This window comes from Arachis hypogaea, chromosome 9 (genome assembly GCF_003086295.3).
Source record: "Arachis hypogaea cultivar Tifrunner chromosome 9, arahy.Tifrunner.gnm2.J5K5, whole genome shotgun sequence".
In the NCBI taxonomy this organism is placed as follows: Eukaryota; Viridiplantae; Streptophyta; class Magnoliopsida; order Fabales; family Fabaceae; genus Arachis; species Arachis hypogaea.
The window spans coordinates 41,120,666-41,140,532 of NC_092044.1; the positions used below are offsets into that span (position 1 = coordinate 41,120,666).

Sequence of the window (19,867 nt, forward strand, 5' to 3'; positions counted from 1 at the left end):
GGATCTCATAGTTCTAGGTTTAATTCAAGTCTCCTTCTACTTCTACCTTCAATCGATGATTGCTATACTTTGGTTCTTCTTTCTATCCCCATTCTCTTGTTGTAATTTCTCTTATTTTGTTTCTAAGTTTTGTAATTGAGATACTCTTATTCTCTTTATTTTCTTTTAATAATGCAATTTGAGGTAATTCATGATAATTGTGATTTTCTTGATTGTTGTTGTTAATTCTTTGCATTCAATTGTTGTTAGAATTCATTCTTGTTGTGATTAACTATACTTTTCTTTTGTACCTTCCAAGAGTTTGATAAAATGCTTAGAAGAATGTTAGAGTAGAATTTTATGTTCTTGGCTTGGGAAGGTAACTTAGGATTTCTTGAGTTACTAATGTCCAAGTGATTGATAGTTGATAGCCATTGACTCTAGCCTTCATTAATTCAATTATTGGAAAGCTAGGATTTATGGATTTGAATTGATATAACTCACTTGACTTTCCTTTGCTACTTGTTAAAGGATGACTTAGTGGGATTGATCCTTGCAACTATCATAATTGTGGCTAGTGATAATGAGAGAGATCCTTGACCACCAAACCTTGCCAAGACCATTATGTTAATAAAATTTTATTACCATTTACTATTCATGTTTCTCATTCAAAACCCCAAAATAAACAAGTCCATAACCAATAACAAGAACACTACCCTGCAAGTCCTTTGAGAGACGACCCGAGGTTTAAATACTTCGGTTTATAGATTTTAGGGGTTTGTACTTGTGACAAACAAATTTTTGTATGAAAGGATTATTGTTGGTTTAGAGACTATACTTTACAACGAGACTTCATTGGTGAAATTCTAAACCGTTAAAAATCCAATCATCAAAAAGGCGCCGTTGCGGGGGACTTGCAATGGTGTTATGTTATTGATTATTGTACATATGTGAATATTGTAAATAGGTTATCTTTTGCTTGATTACTAGTTTTGTTAGTTTTATTTTGTTTTTCCATAATGAATTCTCACTTTGGCTATGAGTTTGGCTCTAATTGTGTTGTAGGGAATGTGAACTTCAATGATAACATGTACCAAGGATGGAACCATCAAAGATGGGAGGAGCCTCAAGGAATTGATCACTCCTATTGGCAACAACCTCCAGACACTTATAGGTATAATTTCCATCCTAATGCATGCCAATTCAATGGCTATGGTGAATCCTTTTGTGATAATCGACCACCACCATATGCCTATGAATTTTATCCTCAACATGATGCTCTACCATACTCACAAGCCCTTTCTACCAAGCACCTCCCTATGATCCACATCCATCATATGACCAATCACCCATACCACATCCTTGTGATCATTATGAGCAAGAACCCTTAGAACCACCACAACCCCATCAAGATTAATACCAACAACCACCTCAATGCACATCTTCTCCACAATTTTACCAAGAGGAACCACCTTCCTACCATGAACCCTCTCTCCAAAATAATGAACCGTCCTATTCACCCCAAGCCCCAATAGACAATTCTCTCACTTTGTTACTTCAAGGACAAGAAGTCATGAAGCAGGATACACTTGAGTTTGTGACCAACTTGACCAAGGTGGTGCACGCTTTAGCCCACCAATGTTTGAATACTCAAGTTGTTTCCGTAGCCCCATGTGAAAAGCCAAAGGAAGAGCAAAGCATGGAGAAGATATCAAAAAATTCGGTGAAAAAGGAAGAATCGGTAGTAGTAGTGGAGCAATTGGAGAAGCCTACGGTTATTGAAACAAAAGAGGAAGTGGTCCAAGATTTAAGAGATGTGGAACCGCTATGTGAATCTCAACAACCTCCAGAGCATATCAAGATTGAATAATATGAGAAGGTTGATCAAGAAATAGATTCAATTATGGATGAGTTTTTATCTACAATTGAATCTCTCCCTATTGGACATGGAGTTAGAATAATAGAAGAGTGTGCACAATCTCCCATACCCTTGGTGAACAATGAAGAAGAGAATGAATCGAAAGCAAGTTACCAAGGAGAAAAAGTTGGCATGGTGTATATTGAAATTGAAGAATATGAAAAGGTTGATAAAGAAATGGATTCATTCATCAATGAATTCATATCCAAAATTGAATCACCTCCCATTGGGCAAGAAATCGAGATTCTTGAAGACAACACCAAGTTAAATGCCAAAGAGGAAAAGGTTGAAAGTGAAGAAACTTGTCAAGAGGTGGGGATATCCAAAGAAGAGCATGAGGAAGTCAACCTTGCATTGTTTAAGTGTGGGGAGACTCCCTTCCCCAAGACACCATCCAACACAACATTCAAGTGGGTAAAATCCTTACCTCTAAGCTTCACTTTCTCACTTGAATATGGTTTGATTGAAATGGATGGACAACTTAGAGCTCTTTGTGGAATTAAAAGTAAGAACGAGTTGTGTAGTGGTTGGAAATTTGGTATTAGGCTCATTAAGGTCAAAGCTTCAAGGTATAGGAACCATGATTGGAGGAATGCCACTGTATATGGGTCTAGAAGGAAAGCATGGAGTGCTAACAAGAATTCTATTTGTCAACCACCCATACGGAAAAATCATGAAACTCAACTCACGGATGGGTGTGAAGATAAGATATGGGATCCCGGTTCGCTATGTGAAGACCAACTATGGGGACTCATATCTTGGGTAGAACTCTATCCTAGATTGGTAAAGATGGTTGGAAATTCTATCAACCAATTGAGAAGCAAAGATCCTTGGAGATTCAAGGATGAGTACAAGCATAAGCCGCCATGACAATAAGCTTCCCAAATGTCCAACTTAAGGACTTAAACTAAAAGTGTTAGGTGGGAGACACCCCACCATGGTATACTCTTTCCACTCTCTTGTAGACTTCATTAATAAGAGATTTGAGTTACCATTGTAGGTAGTTCCCCATTCATTTTAGTCGCCTTAATAAATTGATTGTTAGCATTTTGGCATGTATGTTGTGCTTATTAGTATATGAATAAATCCTAAAATCAAATTGCATTTTTGTGAATTGTATGATTTTTGATTTAATAAGGAGTTGTAGGCACTGTAGGGAGTTTATGGGCAAATAAATAAAAAAAGGAGGTCGAACGCGCACGAACGCCGTATGCGCACGCGTCCATGAGCGGATGTACCACCATGCTGAATTCCAAAGAGTTGGGCCACTCTTATACGAGCGTTAGGCTTTTAGCCCAACTTACTTCATGCGCGCCAATAAACAAAAGTGTCAATGGACGCAGATGCATACCTGCCGCGTACGCGTCACCTGACTGATGCCACCATTCCATACATGCCTCCCGAGAATTAGGCGAGCGCTGGGCCAGCACTATGCCTCCAGCCCAACTCCTAGCACGCATGCGCGCACCATACGCGCACGCATCCTTACCAATTCTCACCACAAACGCATGAGCATACAAGGCGCGCACGCGCCCATCCCCAAATTCATCAATGCACACGGACGCGCGTTGTGCGCACTTGCATCGATTCAAAAATAGGAATAACCCTAGGGCGCGATGGATACTCGCGCAGACGCACCCCTCAACCCCTCTCTTCTCCAATGTCTCTTCTATACCTCTCTTCTTCCCTGTCACACTCCGACCACCACACCAGCGATGATTGCCGCCGCAACCTCTAACCATCACCCTTATTTCTTCCCTCTCTCGTTCACACACAAACTCTCTCTCCCTCTCACCCATCCCCCCTCTCTCTCACTGCCACTGTCCAGCGCCGCTGAGTGCCGCCGCAGCCACCGGTGAACCCAGCCCTCCTCACTTCTTTCATTCTTCTTCCATCTCCCACACCCCTCAACCCCAGTTCACTATCTCCGTCTCTTTCACTCCACTCTGCCTCTGTGCGCCACCTTCTTGCCTGCGTCGCCGTGGATTCCCGCCACCATCATCCTAGGCGGTGATTCTGCTCCTGATTTTTGCTCATCCATGCTGCCTATCCTCCCATTCCCAACCCTATTCCACTCTGCTTCCAGGTTACCAGCCTCTGCTCCAACTCTGTTTTATTTCCTTAGTTTATTTCTGTTATTAGTTAGTGTTAGCTCTTGTTAGTTACTTAGAATTTGAATTTTGATTGTTAGGATAGATAGAAATTTCTGCTGTTAGGTATCTAGGTTCTAGATAGAGGATTCTAGGCCTGATAATTACGTCGTATTTGTTTACCTAACTGAGCTTATGTTGATTGATTGCTGAGTGATATTGATCATGTTTGCTATGATGCAGTCTTCATACATGTTTGCTATGTTTGCTGAGTGGTATGCTCAATCTTTGTTTCTATCCCTGTTTATTGCTACCTGCTGCATTTCTCACTCTAAAATTGTATTGCTGCTGCCTGGTTATGTGACTATTACTAGGGTATTGCTTTGTGGATTCATATGACTCCCCTGTTGTTTTCTGCCTATCCGGGAATGTCCAATTTTATGCTCGAATGCTGCCAAATTTTTCCAAACTGTTTTTGAATTTACATTCCCAATTTGGATTGAACTTGGCATCTTCAAACTAAGCTTGGCATAACTCATACCAAGTTCAATCCCCGGGATTTTTGGGCCAGTTTCTGAGTTTCGCTTTGGTTCCCATGATTCGCAGTGGCTAAAAGGATTTCATGAAATGCTTACTTGCGAAATTGAACCACAATTTGCAATTCTTCTTTTTACATCGTGCATTCTTCCACAATATCTAGTGTATTCCCCTTGTGTAACTTTTCTTTTTGCTCAATCTGATCTTCCACTTTCCATAGTTACACAATTGCTTTCTATTGTTTGCACCACCATTTATTGTGAGTCCATCTTCATGCACTTGTGGCATTTTTGTATTCTCATGCATGTGAACATCCTTATTAAACACACTCTACGACTTTCTTTTGATTAGGCTATTCTCCATCATACCACTAATTTTCAATCGTAACCTTCTAACTCTCTAACTTGTTTTGCTTCCTAACTTCTTTTCTCACTTCTCTTACTTCTTTGACCAATTTTTTTTTGGGAATGGTGATGAATATGCCTAATACATGAGTTTTGTCCTACCTTGTTTGCAATTCTTGAATTCTTGGTTTATACCGATGTTCTCTATGCTTACTTGTATTCCAAGTTTTCAATTTTAGTTCACATCATGATTGCTTGTCATTCATCTTACATCCTGAACATGTTCTTCCTTGCTTCATGCTACTTGCTTTATTGCTTAATTGCTTATTCTAATTTTCAGGATGTCAGACAAAGGAAAGAGGAAAGCATACCTCTCCCTGATCCTCAGGATTAGCATCGGGGACAATGCTTGATCTTAAGTATGGGGAAGTTGCCGTTGGCACCATTAGAGGACCGGTGAACATTTTGGCGTATTTCCTAGTTATATCTTCCTAGTTATCTTGTGCTGCACATTGTTGTATATATTGGTTGTTTTTGTCTATTTTGGATACTTTTACCTTAGTTGTTGCATATTTTCTCATTTTGGATTATTAGATGTTTTGGATGTTGGATTTCATACTTTAGTAGAGATTTTTCTCATATAGTCATCCTCTTAGTTTGTGATTGTGATTTAAAATCATTGTGTGGAATTGTCAAGACCTAGTTAACCCTTTTTTTGCATATGCACTTGTTTTGAGTGAAAGGAAAAAAGGGGGTAAAACTAAGGAATTTTTAGAATTTCTTAATCACGACAATGCTTAGTCAAATATTGAATTTTCCAAGGAATTTAACTATAGGGCACCACCCAATTGATTGAAAATTTTTGAAACTTGCTTGAATTATCTATATTTTGTGAAGCATGCTTTGAGCTAAGAACACAAACTTGTGAGACTTGAGCCTATTGATGTGGTTACATTTTATAACCACCTATTTTCCCTTTTTGTGTGCAATTATTCTCTTTTTATGACTGTGATCCTTAGTTTGCTTGATTCTATATGTCCATTTACTCCTTATATTCATGCATTTATATGATTGAGGCCATTAATCATTAGCTCACTTACCTAAATAACCTTACCTTTTATCAACCTTTGTTAGCCAAGTTTGAGCCTATGCTTAACCCAATTATTCCTCAATTTAGCACATTACAAGCCCAAAGTGAAAAACAATAAATGTCCTATTTGGATCTTTGATTAGCTTAGGCTAGTGAGAGTGCTTATTTTCAAGTTTAGTGAGGATTGGGAACATTGGTTGGGATAAAAGGGTGTGTTTGTATTTTTATATTTAGAAATTGGGTACATACTCATGTATTGATTAAATGAAAAGACCTTATGCATTGATATTCTTTAAAGAAAGAAAAAAGAAAAAATGGGAAAAAGAAAAAAATTAAAAGCAAAAAAGAAAAGAAAAGAAAAGAAAGAAAAAATAATATGTAGAAAAAGAAAGGAAAAGAAAAGCAATAAAAGGGGACAAAATGCCCCAAAGTAAAGTTCAAATAAAATCAATGCATATATGTGGTAATCAAAAGAAAATGCATGAGTATGTTAAAAAGTGAGGAATGGGTAGTTAGAGTAGCACTTAATTGTATAGGTCATTATATAGGTTAGCTGGGAAAGTTTAAGCTAATCAAAAATTCAATTCCTAGTCCACTAGCCATATATGATCCTACCTTGACCCTAACCCCCATTACAACCTATGAAAGACCTCGTGATGAATGTATGCATGCATGGATTAAGTGTTGATTGTTAGAAGAAGATCAAATTTTGGAAAAACATGATTAGGAGAGAATTAAGTGAATTAACCCTTAAACACTTGAGTGAAAAGAGCGGATACACATCTGGTGAGGGTTCCATATCTCAATTACATGTGTTCACCCTTGTCACCTATATTCTTGCAAGTTTATAATTCTTTTGATAATCCAATGCAATTGTGGTTTGGACTTGGTTCCTATTGCTCTAGCTCTTGTGCTTACACATGTTTTCTTGGGAATTGATTTATTTTGACCAAGTATTTTTATTCACTTTAGGTAGTTGCATTTAGATAGGTTCATATAGTTTAGTTGCATTTAATAAAGATCATACCCCTTGTTTCCTTCTTATTTTAGCATGAGGACATGCTAAGGTTTAAGTGTGGGGAGGTTGATAAATCCCGTTTTTAGGGTTTATCTTGTGTTGAATTTAGAGTATTTTGCTAACCATTTCTCACATTTAGCCAATGAATTAGCATGATTTTGTGATCTCTCCCTTATTTATGCTTAATTGTAAAAACATGATTTCTAGGCCTCTAATTTGATAATTTTAATTCTCTCTTGATTCCATAAGGTGCCTTGATGTGTTTGCTAGTAATCTCAGGATGGAATAGGCTTGGAATGGATCAAAGAAGCAAGGAAGGAAGCATGCAAGTGGAGAGAAGCATAAAAAGCCAAAGAATTGATCCCGGCCAAGGACGCGCATGCGCACAAGGCGCTCGCGCACACATCGCTAAATCGGCCAGGGACGCGCACACGCACCGTGCGCGTCTGTGCCGAAGGCCGCATGTGATTTTTAAATAGAAAATGAGCCCAGCAATTTCTGGGAAGCTGTGGGGCCAAGTTGCAACCAATTTTGGTGCCAAAATGCTTTAAAGGATCAAGGATTGAAGGGGGGAATGATCATTCTACCATTCTAGCACTTTTTAGTTCACACACACTCATTAGGATTAGGATTAGTTAGTTTTAGAGAGAAAAGCTCTCACTTCTCTCTAGGATTAGGAATTAGGGTTAGATTAGGATCTTATAGTTCTAGGTTTAATTCAAGTCTCCTTCTACTTCTACCTTCAATCGATGATTGCTACACTTTGGTTCTTCTTTCTATCCCTATTCTCTTGTTGTAATTTCTCTTATTTTGTTTCTAGGTTTTGTAATTGAGATACTCTTGTTCTCTTTATTTTCTTTTAATAATGCAATTTGAGGTAATTCATGATAATTGTGATTTCCTTGATTGTTGTTGTTAATTTTTTACATTCAATTGTTGTTAGAATTCATTCTTGTTGTGATTTACTATACTTTTCTTTTGTACCTTCCAAGTGTTTGATAAAATGCTTGGAAGGATGTTAGAGTAGAATTTTATGTTCTTGGCTTGGGAAGGTAACTTAGGATTTCTTGAGTTACTAATGTCCAAGTGATTGATAGTTGATAGCCATTGACTCTCTAGCCTTCATTAATTCAATTATTGGAAAGCTAGGATTTATGGATTTGGATTGATATAACTCACTTGACTTTCCTTTGCTACTTGTTAAAGGATGACTTAGTGGGATTGATCCTTGCAACTATCATAATTGTGGCTAGTGATAATGAGAGAGATCCTTGACCACCAAACCTTGCCAAGACCATTATGTTAATAAAATTTCATTACCATTTACTATTCATGTTTCTCATTCAAAACCCCAAAATAAACAAGTCCATAACCAATAACAAGAATACTACCCTACAAGTCCTTTGAGAGACGACCCGAAGTTTAAATACTTTGGTTTATAGATTTTTGGGGTTTGTACTTGTGACAAACAAATTTTTGTATGAAAGGGTTATTGTTGGTTTAAAGATTATACTTTACAATGAGACTTCATTGGTGAAATTCTAAACCATCAAAAATCCAATCATCAGTACGTACAGGTGTTCGCACATGCCTTCATTAAAATAGCACGTGACTCGCGATTTTGGAGGTTTGGAGGCCCATTTCTGAAGCCATTTAGCTCATATTGAGGGGAAAATGAAGACCATAACATATCATATCATTAGTATAGTTTAGGAGTAGAGTAGGAAGTTTTTAGTTTAGTTTTTTTCCTCTAAGTGTTTCATCTTCTCTATTAGGGTTTATATTAGGGTTTTACTTTCAAGTGCCATTTCCATTTTTGATCTTGGATTTTGCTAGCTTCCATTGTAAGTATATCTTTGTTATAACTCTTTATAGTTACATTGTTCTTATTCTTTCTTATAATTCAAGTTATAGTTCAACTTTACCTTTCTTTTGCAATTTCAATTTCTTGTTGATGAATTTGATGTTTGATGTTTGTTTCATGCTTTCTTGTGTTATTCTTGTTGATTAAGATCAATTGTTGCTTTTAATTTCAAGCATTTTCTTATTTTTCCCATGTTTAAGGTTTTTGCCCACCAAGTGTTTGACAAAATGTCAACCATGGTTTTAGGCTAATTTTTTTGCTCTTGACTTGGGAAAATTGAGCAATTGGGTTCCTAGAGTTGGAATGTCCAACATTTAGTATCAATTCTTGAATTGTTAATTGTTCTTGTTCCTACTAACGCTAATTTGTTGCTAAGGCAATTAGCAAGCAATTTAGGATTTGTGGGTTAAGAAAACTTATGCTCATTTAACTTACTTTTCGATGTGAGGGTTGATCAAGTGAGGGTTGATCAAGTGAGACTAATCCATTATAATTGTCATAGTTGTGGTTCTAACAAGGAAAGGACCCTTAGCTCACTCCAAGCCAAGACCCCTTTTTTATGCTTTCAATCTTTTATAAACACTTATGTTAATCTCTTTCATACTTTACTTGTTTATAGTACATAGTCGGTTCTTTAATTTCTTCATTAGTTCAATCATTACAATTTTGCACGTTCTTTTATTGCTTTATATGTTCATTTCTTTATTAAAAACCCCTTGATCACTACAACTGGAATTATATACTCATTGATCTCAAGTGTCCTTAGGAGACGACCTGGGAACCAAACACTCTCGGTTTTTGAATTGGTTTTGATTGTGATATCCTTTGAATTTAAACAATTTGATTGCGAGAGTTGTGGTTGGTTTAGACTATGCTACCAACGAATTGATACTTATTTTGATTGATTCTAAACCGACAATAGTTCTCGTCCACATCACCTACATGAAACATATGCGTGGAACGAAAAATGCCAAGCGACGTGTACGCGTGACCCACGCATACGTGTTGATACTCGCACGTGACTTCATTAAAGTAAAAATACTGGGGGCGAATTCTGGGCTTTCCAGGCCCAAATCCAACTCACTTCTGAGCCTATTTCATGCAGAAATCAAGAGGAGTCAAGGAAAAAAATCAGAACTGAATTTTGAAGGAAATGCTTTAATTAGTTTCTAGAGAGAGAAGCTCTCTCTTCTCTCTAGAATTAGGTTAGATGTAGATTAGGAATTCTTAGATCTAGGTTTAATTCATGCTCTGATTTACTTTTCCTTTATCAATTCTTGCTCCTCTACCTTTCCTCTCTCTAGTTTTGTACTTTACTCCTTGTAATTCTTTACTTTTATGTTGATACACTCTTGTTTCTTCTATTTCTCTTTTAATGCAATTTATGATTCATGTTACTTTATTGTTGATTTGATTTGTTGTTGTTAATTTCCTTGCAATTAGTAGTTTTAGATCTACTTTTCTTGAAATTTCATCTTGCTTACCTTTTATGCCTTCCAAGTGTTTGACAAAATGCTTGGAAGGATGCTAGAGTAGATTTTTCTCCTCTTGGCTTTGGTTGAGTAATTGGAGACTCTTGAGTTATCAAACTCTTTTGTTGATTGATAATTGAAAGTTGCTAGTTAATTTGACTTCCACTAAGTCTAGTCTTTCCTTAGGAGTTGACTAGGACTTGAGGAATCAAATTGATTTATCCACTTGACTTTCCTTCATAGTTAGAGGTTGACTAAGTGGGAGCAATGGATAATTGATGTCACAATTGAGGATGATAATGAGGATAGGACTTCTAGTTCTCATACATTGCCAAGAGCTTTCTTAGTTATTAGTTTAATTCTTGCAATTTACCTTTCTTGTTCTCTTATTCAAAACCCCAAAATATACATCCCATAACCAATAACAAGAACACTTCCCTGCAATTCCTTTGAGAGATGACCCGGGGTTTGAATACTTTGGTTATTTTTATTGGGATTTGTTACTTGTGACAAACAATTTTTTCTATGAATTATTTGTTGGTTTAGAAACTATACTTGCAACGAGATTTCATTTGTGAAATTCTATACCATCGAAAATCTGTTCATCAGGGATCGCATCCAAATATTGCCCTCTTGACCATTCCAGCCATACACACATCTCGACCGTTCTAGCCACACACACATTTCGACCATTCCGGCCACACACAGTCAGTGCCAATCTCAACATTCACCACTCAATTCAGTCATATCACAAGTCAAACCTTTCTTCACTTTCAAGTAACCTCCCTTTCCATAGCCTAATCTCATCACTACACTTAAAACTAATCTTTAGGGGCTAAAAGAATGAAAATAGAAGTTTAGAGGTTTAAAATCAGGTTTAAAACACAAAAATCTCATTTGCTGAAAAATAAGACTATGCGTACGCATGCAATAGGTATGCGTACATATAGGTCTATTTTTGGACCAGGATGAGTATGCATGCACCTGTCCGCATACGCATACGCACAGGACAGAATCGACCCTTCGCATAGGAAGGGTATGCGTATGCATGCAAGGGGGTTCTGTCAAAAATTTGGTTAATCTGAAAATATGCAAAATTTTAGTTTTGAACCCCAAACTTCCAACGCACATAACTTTTGTTTCAAATAATTTTTTATCCGTTCTTCAAACGGCGTAAACTTCACGGACCTAATTTTCTTATGAAATAAGTTTGAAACCATTCGGGGGTCTGGAAGCCAAGTTATGACTCGCCGAAGTTTGGCCAAAAATTAATATTTCACAAAAATCCTCAAACCTTTATTTCATTAATTCACCATTCAAATATCAATCATCCTACACTAAAAACTAGTCCAAACATATTCAATATCACAACAACACAGTTTTACACCCTTCCATCATCCATCATACATCAGCATTACACAATTCCACCATATATGCACATTTAACCTCATCAACAAAACAATCATAATTTAAACACCATTTTAACATTCTAATTCCACCATAACAATAATCACCACACATGCTCAAGCCATATCATCAACCATTATCACAAATTCTAATCATTCAACATACTTAATCATTCCTCCTCTAGCCTAAGTTTTAACAAGACATTATGTATTAAATATGAGAAACTAAAACCATACCTTGACTGATTTCTCTCCAAGCTCAAACTCCTCAATTCAAGCCTCCAAGGTTTCAATTCAAGTGCTACAAGGTCCAGCCACGAAAGCTTGATTTCAAGCACTCTAATTCATCGAGTAAATCTCCAATTTAACATAAACTCAATCTAATTCCATAAAATTCACCAAATTAATAACTAGGGTTCACGTAATTGGATAACCACAAGGGTTTAGAGTTTTCTTACCTTACTCACAGACTATTTAGACAAAATCCATCAATTTTTTCAAGTTAATTCAATCCTAATACATCAAAACATCAAAATCCTCAATACCTATTAACCCAAAAATGAAATATGAATAGAAGGGAATGTCTGGGCACGAAAACAAAGTTTCTTACCAAATTGTTCAATGGATTTTGTAGAGAATTCTGAGACGAACGCGTGACCACTGATGACTCGTCAATTGGAGCTCCGGATCAAAAGTTACGTAAATTTGAATTTGTGGTGAGGGTTTTAGGTTTCCTCCTTGTTCTTCCCTCTTTCCCCGGCGTTATTTCTTGTGTATGAGAAGCAAATGAGCTGAAGTTCATGAGTATATATGAATTGGGTTAGGTTTTGAGCCCAATACGGGCCCGATTCATCCGATTCGGCCCGTTTGGTCCAATTTTGGGCAAAATTCTTTGAAATTAGTGTCGAAATTCTTATTTTAATTTTTTTCTATCATATTAAACCATAAAAATCACATTTCTAATTATCTTGATTAATAAATAATTTATTGACTAATTATTTACTAATTTCTCAGGTTTTACACTTTCCAGACGCATATGGCATTCTGATGTAAAAAGAAACGGTTTTAAGGGTTTCTTTTGCTTTTCGATATCACCTCGGTTGGTAAGATTTATTTCAAAAGTGACTACATGCTTTGTATTTATTGCAAAAACAATTTTTTTAAATTTCTAATTGTTTATCATGGATTACTGTCCTCATTCATATAGGCCGGCCAGTGAAAAGTTCAAGTCTATTAATTTTTCTAATTATTATGATTTAGAACAAAAGATAACTTTAAAAATTAGCTAATATTAGCTAAAAATAGGTTTTTAATTAAACTCTTAATTAATATCTAACTTTCAAAAAAAAATATAATTTTATATCTTAAAATTTTAAACTATTTTGTTTTTCACTAATATTTATCAATATTGTTTCACATAATTTTTTAAATTAAAACGTAAGTTTCACATTTGCAATACATTATTTTATAATTTTTTTACATAAATATAAATATTTTAAATTAAATTTAACATATATCATAAATATTAGCTAATATAAAATTAACAAACTCTCTCTCTCTCGGTCTTTATCTTTATCTTTTTTTTTGTTTTCTTTCATTGTCTATTTTTTATCTTTTTTAATACAAAAAATAAAATTAACAAAATAATATAATTTAAATAAAAAATATTATTATTATTATTATTATTATATACATATTTTTTTGTTTTTTTTATTTAGTTTTAAATTTTTACTACTTATTTTTTAATCTATATTTTTATTTTTCTTCTTTCAAATATTTATTAAATATAATATGGAGAGAATACTAATATTATTAATTTTAATATTCGTTATCTAAAATTTGAAATAATTTAACTTGTATACTTTTAATTAGGTGTTAAGTCTATTTCACAAATAGAAATAATTAATTTTTATGCTTGCTATTTAAAAATAATATGTTTTCTCTCTATGTATATAAAAATATAATTAGATATTAGTATAAAAAAATATATTAATATTTATACTTAAAATCAATTTTTTTAAACAATTGAATCTTGATTTTAACTTTTAATCATAATTATTAGTAATAAATTAAACTCTTTACATAAAAATAATAACTAAAAATCTTATTACTTAATTTTTTCATCTACAGAGATCCTAGTCTTCTTAGTCGATAGGGACATTTGTCCTCTACGTTTTTTTGTAAAAATAATTTGATTCTATAAATCTTTTGTGTCATAATTTATAATGTCAAAATAAAATCGACGTAATTTTTAAATATTTATATTCCCGTAATAAAATTACAGATAAAAATACTAGTTATTATATATTTTATATACCTTTTTTATAGTTTAATATTTAATAAAAAGATTCCTGTTATGAAAAAAAATCGTGTATGACTTTTAAAAATTATTTAATTTTAATTATATTTATTTTGGTTATTTTGGTTAATAATATTAAATTACATTTAAAAAATCATATATAATATCAACTTTTTAAAAAATCATCTTAAAATTTTTGTATAGTTTTTTTGTTTAAATCCAACATTGTTGAGGAACAAAAAATTTTTTTAGCATTCAACTTTTGAAAAAAAAAACAAAATTCTTGCAAGAACAATGCCAAAGGCCTGATTGATGGCCCATTTAAAACGAAACAAACATTTGAAAATTTATCCAACACACCTTGCATATTCATGTTTGTTTCCTCAAATCAGTGACAAATTTAAAATTACATATTTATTAGTTCGAACAGATTAAAAGTCACACTTAACACGTGAATCTCACATATTGATACATGTGTCACGTACTCTACTTGCCAACATCACATAAAGTACGAGGGGTACTACACGCCTCATTTGGGCGCATGTTTAAATTCACCATCTCTCTTTTTCTCATTGAATATACAATGGTTTTAATCTCCATTTTGACGGGAAATTTTAGTCAGCGTCAATTTAAAAGAGGCTTTTCAGGTACCTCTAGCACTCAGATGCAAAAGAAAACGATTTTAAGGATTTCTTTTACTTTTCAGTGTCACCTCGGTTGGTAAAATTTATTTCAAAAGTGACTATATGCATTGTATTTATTACAAAAATAGGTTTTTTATATTTTTAATTATTTATCATGAATTGGTGCCCTCATTCATACAGGCCGGCCCAATAAAAAGTCCATATCTATTAATTTTTATAATTATTTATGATTTAAAACAAAAGTTAACTTTAAAACTTAGATGATATTAGCTAAAAAATATTTTTCTAATTAAACACTTAATTAATATCTAAATTTTAAAAAATATAATTATATATTTTAAAATTTTAAACTACTTTATTTTTCAATAATATTTATTAATTTTTAGGTAATTTTTAAATTAAAATATAAGTTTCACATTTTCAATAAAAATATTTTCTTACATAAATATAAATATTTTTAAATTAAATTTAACATATGATAAATGTTAGTTAATATAATCTTTCTAAAAACTATTCAAAGAAGTGGACAATTACTAGTTACAATTCCTATAATAATTAACATGCCCTTGACTTCGCTAATGCATTTTAGACCGCATGTGTAACATAAGAAATTAATTGACTTGTCAATTGTCTACAATAATATTAGTATTTTTTAAATTAATATTAGTCGTATGTATTATATATTACTAATTTTATAATTAAAATATGTCACATATTATTTTTTATTATAATTAAAATTAATTTTTTTAAATTAAAGAATTTTATTCTCCTTCTTACTAATTTTACAACTAAAATGTGTCACATATCACTTTTTTATTGCAATTAAAATAAAATTTTTTTCTTTAAAATTAAAGTACTAATTTTACAACCAAAATGTGTCACATGTCATTTTTTCATTACAATCGAAATTAAATCTTCTCCTTCAAACATAATAAATTTCTTTCCTAAATTCTGTCATCTACCTCTCTCCATTTTTTCTATTTCTCTCCACCCTTCTCACTCTATATATAATTTATTATCTAATTTAATAACCAAATGTGTCACGTGACATTCTCTTGTTAAAATTGAAAAGAAATATTTTTCTCCAAAATTAATAAATTCACTTCCTAAATTCTTTTATCTATCTTTTTCTCTTTTTCTCTTTTTCTATTTTTCCCTACTCTTTCTACTCTATATATAATTTATAATTTATATTTTATATTAGTAATTTGAGAAATCAAAACATGTCATCCGATATTTTTCATTATAATTAAAATAAAATTTTTTCTTTTAAAATTAGCAGTTTCTCTCTCTCAGTCTTCATCTTTATCTTTCTCTCTCTTTTCTTTCATTCTCTATTTTTTCTATCTTTTTGTTTAACAAAAAATAAAATTAACAAAAGAATATAATTCAAATAAAATTATAATTATTATTATATACATATTTTTTTAGTCTTTTTGTTTAGTTTTAAATTTTTGCTGCTTATCTTTTTAATATATATTTTCTTTTTCTTTATTTCAAATATTTATTAAATATAATTTGGAGAGAATACTAATATTATGATTAAAAGTTAAAATCAAGATCTAATTGTTTAAAAAAAATTTGAGTTAATTTTATAACTATCAATATAATTTTTTATACTAATATCTAATTATATTTTTATATACATAGAGAGAAAAAATATTATTTTTAAATAGCAAGCATAAAAATTAATTATTTCTATTTGTGAAATAGAATTAACACCTAATCAAAAGTATACAAGTTAAATCGTTTCAAATTTTACAAAATGAATATTAAAATTAATTATTAGTAATAAATTAAACTCTTTCACATGAAAATAATAACTAAAAATTTTATTATTTAATTTTTTATATATGAAGACCCTGATTTTTTTAGTCAATGGTGACTTTTGTCCTTTATAATCTTTTTGTAAAGTAGTTTGATTCTATATATTTTTTGTGCCATAATCTATAATGTCAGGATAAAATCGATGTAATTTTAAAATACTTATATTCACGTAATATAATTACAAAATAAAAATGTTAGTAATTATATATTCTATGTACTTTTTTATATTTTAATATTTAATAAAAAGATTTCTGTATGTTATGAAAAAGAAAAATCGTTTATAACTTTTAAAAATTATTTAATTTTAGTTATGTTTATTTTGGTTAATTTTAAACAGTAATGCATTTATTTGTCTACTGTTTTTTAATAATATTAAATTATATTTAAAAAATTATATACAATATTAACTTTTTAGAAAATCACCTTAAAATTTGTGTATAATTTTTTTTGTGCAAATCCAACATTGCTCACGAACAAATAACTTTTTTAACATTTAACTTTTGAAGAAAAACAAAAATTCTTGCAAGAACCAAAGGCTCAATTGGCGGTCCATTTTAAACAAAATGAGCATTTAAAAATTTACCCAACACAAAATGAGCATTTAAAAATTACCCAACACACTATGTATATTTATGTTTTTTCTCCAAAATTAATGGCAAATTTAAAATTATATATTTACTATTTCGAATAAATCAAAGGTCACACTTAACATATGAATTTAATACATTAATACACGTGTCACGCACTCTGTTTCCAACTTCACATAAAGTACGAGTCGTGTTATACATTTCATGAGTAAATTTTCTTATCAAAAAACAGTGAACGAAAAAGAAAAATGCACAAAACTAACGACAAAAAAAATGGTAGTCCATAATCTTACTAAATTCAAAAAATATATTATTGAATATTTACATAATCTTAAATATGTAAATTATTCTTTTTAATATTATTTTGGTTAGATGTTTGTTAGCGTAGTTTATAGACTATTATTTGTTATATTATTGTTAAGAAATAATTTAGTTGTATAGTCGTATAAGTTAAAGTATAGGAATATTATAGTAAAATGTTATTGCATTCAGTAATGTAACTATTGTCTGTTATATTGCATTATATCTAATTAGATATAATAAAAAAATGTATGTGATTAGTTGAAAATGTACTTTAATTTTTTTAATATATTTAGAAATATGGTTAGGAAAATTAAATAATTTTGTTGTTGGGTTAGTTTTATATTTAGGCTAAATCATTTAGTAATATATGTAATTGATATGGTCGTCATTAATACGAGTTATAACTCGGCCTCATAACCGTTATCAGTATGAGTTATAACTCATTATCACCCGTTACAATTCGGATTTTATGAGCCACAGCTCGATAACATCAACATTTTATCATAATCGACGTATAAACGGCTTAGTAATCAATGGCATTATTGACCGTTCCAAAACCGACGTTACGACCAAAGATGCAACGGACGAAGAAAACCAAGGTAAAGTATCTCTCGAGTAAGTTCGAATAAGACAATATACTGACTTAAGCTTTAGAGTGCCTTTGTAGGTACACTCCTCCTCCTCTTCATTGCTCGTGCTCTCACACCACAACACAAGGAAAAAACTCGGATTCAAGAGTTGGACGTTCAGCCTCCGAGGATATAGCTTGGCTAACACCAGATAGTTGAAGCCAATCTATTTCGCAGGCAAGATCAATTGGCGCCCACCGTGGGGCCGAGGAAATCGATTCTTTCTTTTGGTCCCATTACCTTCTCTTACACCCATGGCTGACGTACCACCTCCTTCACTATCCGAACTTATGCGGATGGTGGCTGAGCTACAACAAGCTAATCAACGAATGGCCGACGAAAACTAAATAATGGCTGCTCAAATCGCTGAACTGAACCATGCTTAGATAGAACATAACGACACTCATCACCAGCAACCAGAAGATAATGAGCACCATTCCCAACCCTCTCATGTCTCGGAGACTATCCGAACCAAGGAGGTTCAACCTGAAGATGAAAAGGAAGAGTCCGACGAACTTGTAGGACCCTTCACAGAAGAAGTGATGAACTTCGAATTGCCGAAGAGATTCACCCTGCCACTAACCCTCACACCTTATGATGGGCTCGGAGACCCGAAGAAATTTCTCAAAAAGTTCCGATCAATAATGATCGTCAACGGTGCATCAGATACTGTTTTATTCCGTTATTTTCCAAATTACTTAGACGGTCCTGCACTTGATTGGTTGTGTGCTTTGCCTGCAGGTTCTATTTCGCGATTTCAGCAGCTGGAGAAGCTATTTGAAGAACACTTTGCTGGATGCGCGATTTACCTGCACGACTCCGATTATCTGAATACGATCAAACAGGGACCAAACGAAAGCTTGAAGGACTATATGACCCGCTCCACCAAAGTTGCCATCAGTATACCTGACCTCCACCCCGAGGTTCACCTACACGCAATTAAAAGCGGACTTCGCCCTGGAAAATTCCAGGAGACCATCGCAGTAGCCAAGCCGAGGACCCTTTCAGAGTTTTGCGAGAAAGCAAAAGGCCAAATTGATATCGAAGAACTCAGACAAACTCGAAAATCTGAGAAGACAAACTACCGAGATGAAGATAAGGCCCTAAGCACAAAGAAAAATTTTAAACTAACCCCTCAATTTGATTCCTATACGCAGTTCAATACTAAGCGAGAGGACATAATTAGAGATATCTTAAATTCAAAGCTCATCAAGCCATCAAGAAAGGCCGGTACCTATCAAGATACAAAGAACGTGGACAAGTCTAAATATTGTGCTTTCCACCAGAAACACGGCCACAACACTGACGACTGTATGGTGGCCAAGGACCTTCTGGAACGCCTAGCTAGACAAGGACACCTTGACAAATACATTGGGGGTCACATGCAAAAGCGCATCATACCTTCAACAACCAACGATTCGTCCGAACAACAAAACCGAGGAAAAGAAAAGGCACCTTCAAGCCAATACGAGAAACCTCGAGGTATAATTAATCGTATTTCAGGAGGATACGCAAGTGGATGATCCTCAAATTCGGCTAGAAAAAGATCATTCCGAGCAATATGCTCGGTGAATGGGCCACAACAAGAAGCTAAAACGACAAATCCTCCACCACAAGTAACTTTTACACACGCTGACTTCGATTTGAGCATACAAAACTTACACGATCCCGTGGTCATCACTCTTCAACTGGGGGACTTGTTGGTAAGGAAAGTACTCCTAGATCCCGGAAGCAGCGCCGACATTTTGTTCTACTCTACGTTCCAAAAAATGAAGCTCAGCGACAACATACTCCAGTCAACAGGAGGCGACCTGGTTGGATTTTCAGGGGAGCGAGTTCCAATATTGGGTTCAGTGTGGT

The 19,867-nt window shown here is 33.3% G+C and overlaps 1 protein-coding gene across 1 annotated transcript; it reads left to right on the forward strand.

Annotated features, from left to right (window-relative positions):
• The first annotated feature begins 18,261 nt into the window (after nucleotides 1-18,261).
• Nucleotides 18,262-19,530, forward strand: LOC112709121 (uncharacterized). Its single transcript, XM_025761017.1, has 2 exons — nucleotides 18,262-18,306; nucleotides 18,394-19,530. The coding sequence occupies exons 1-2, from the start codon at nucleotides 18,262-18,264 to the stop codon at nucleotides 19,528-19,530; spliced, it is 1,182 nt and encodes a 393-aa protein (XP_025616802.1).
• Nucleotides 19,531-19,867: the final 337 nt, after the last annotated feature.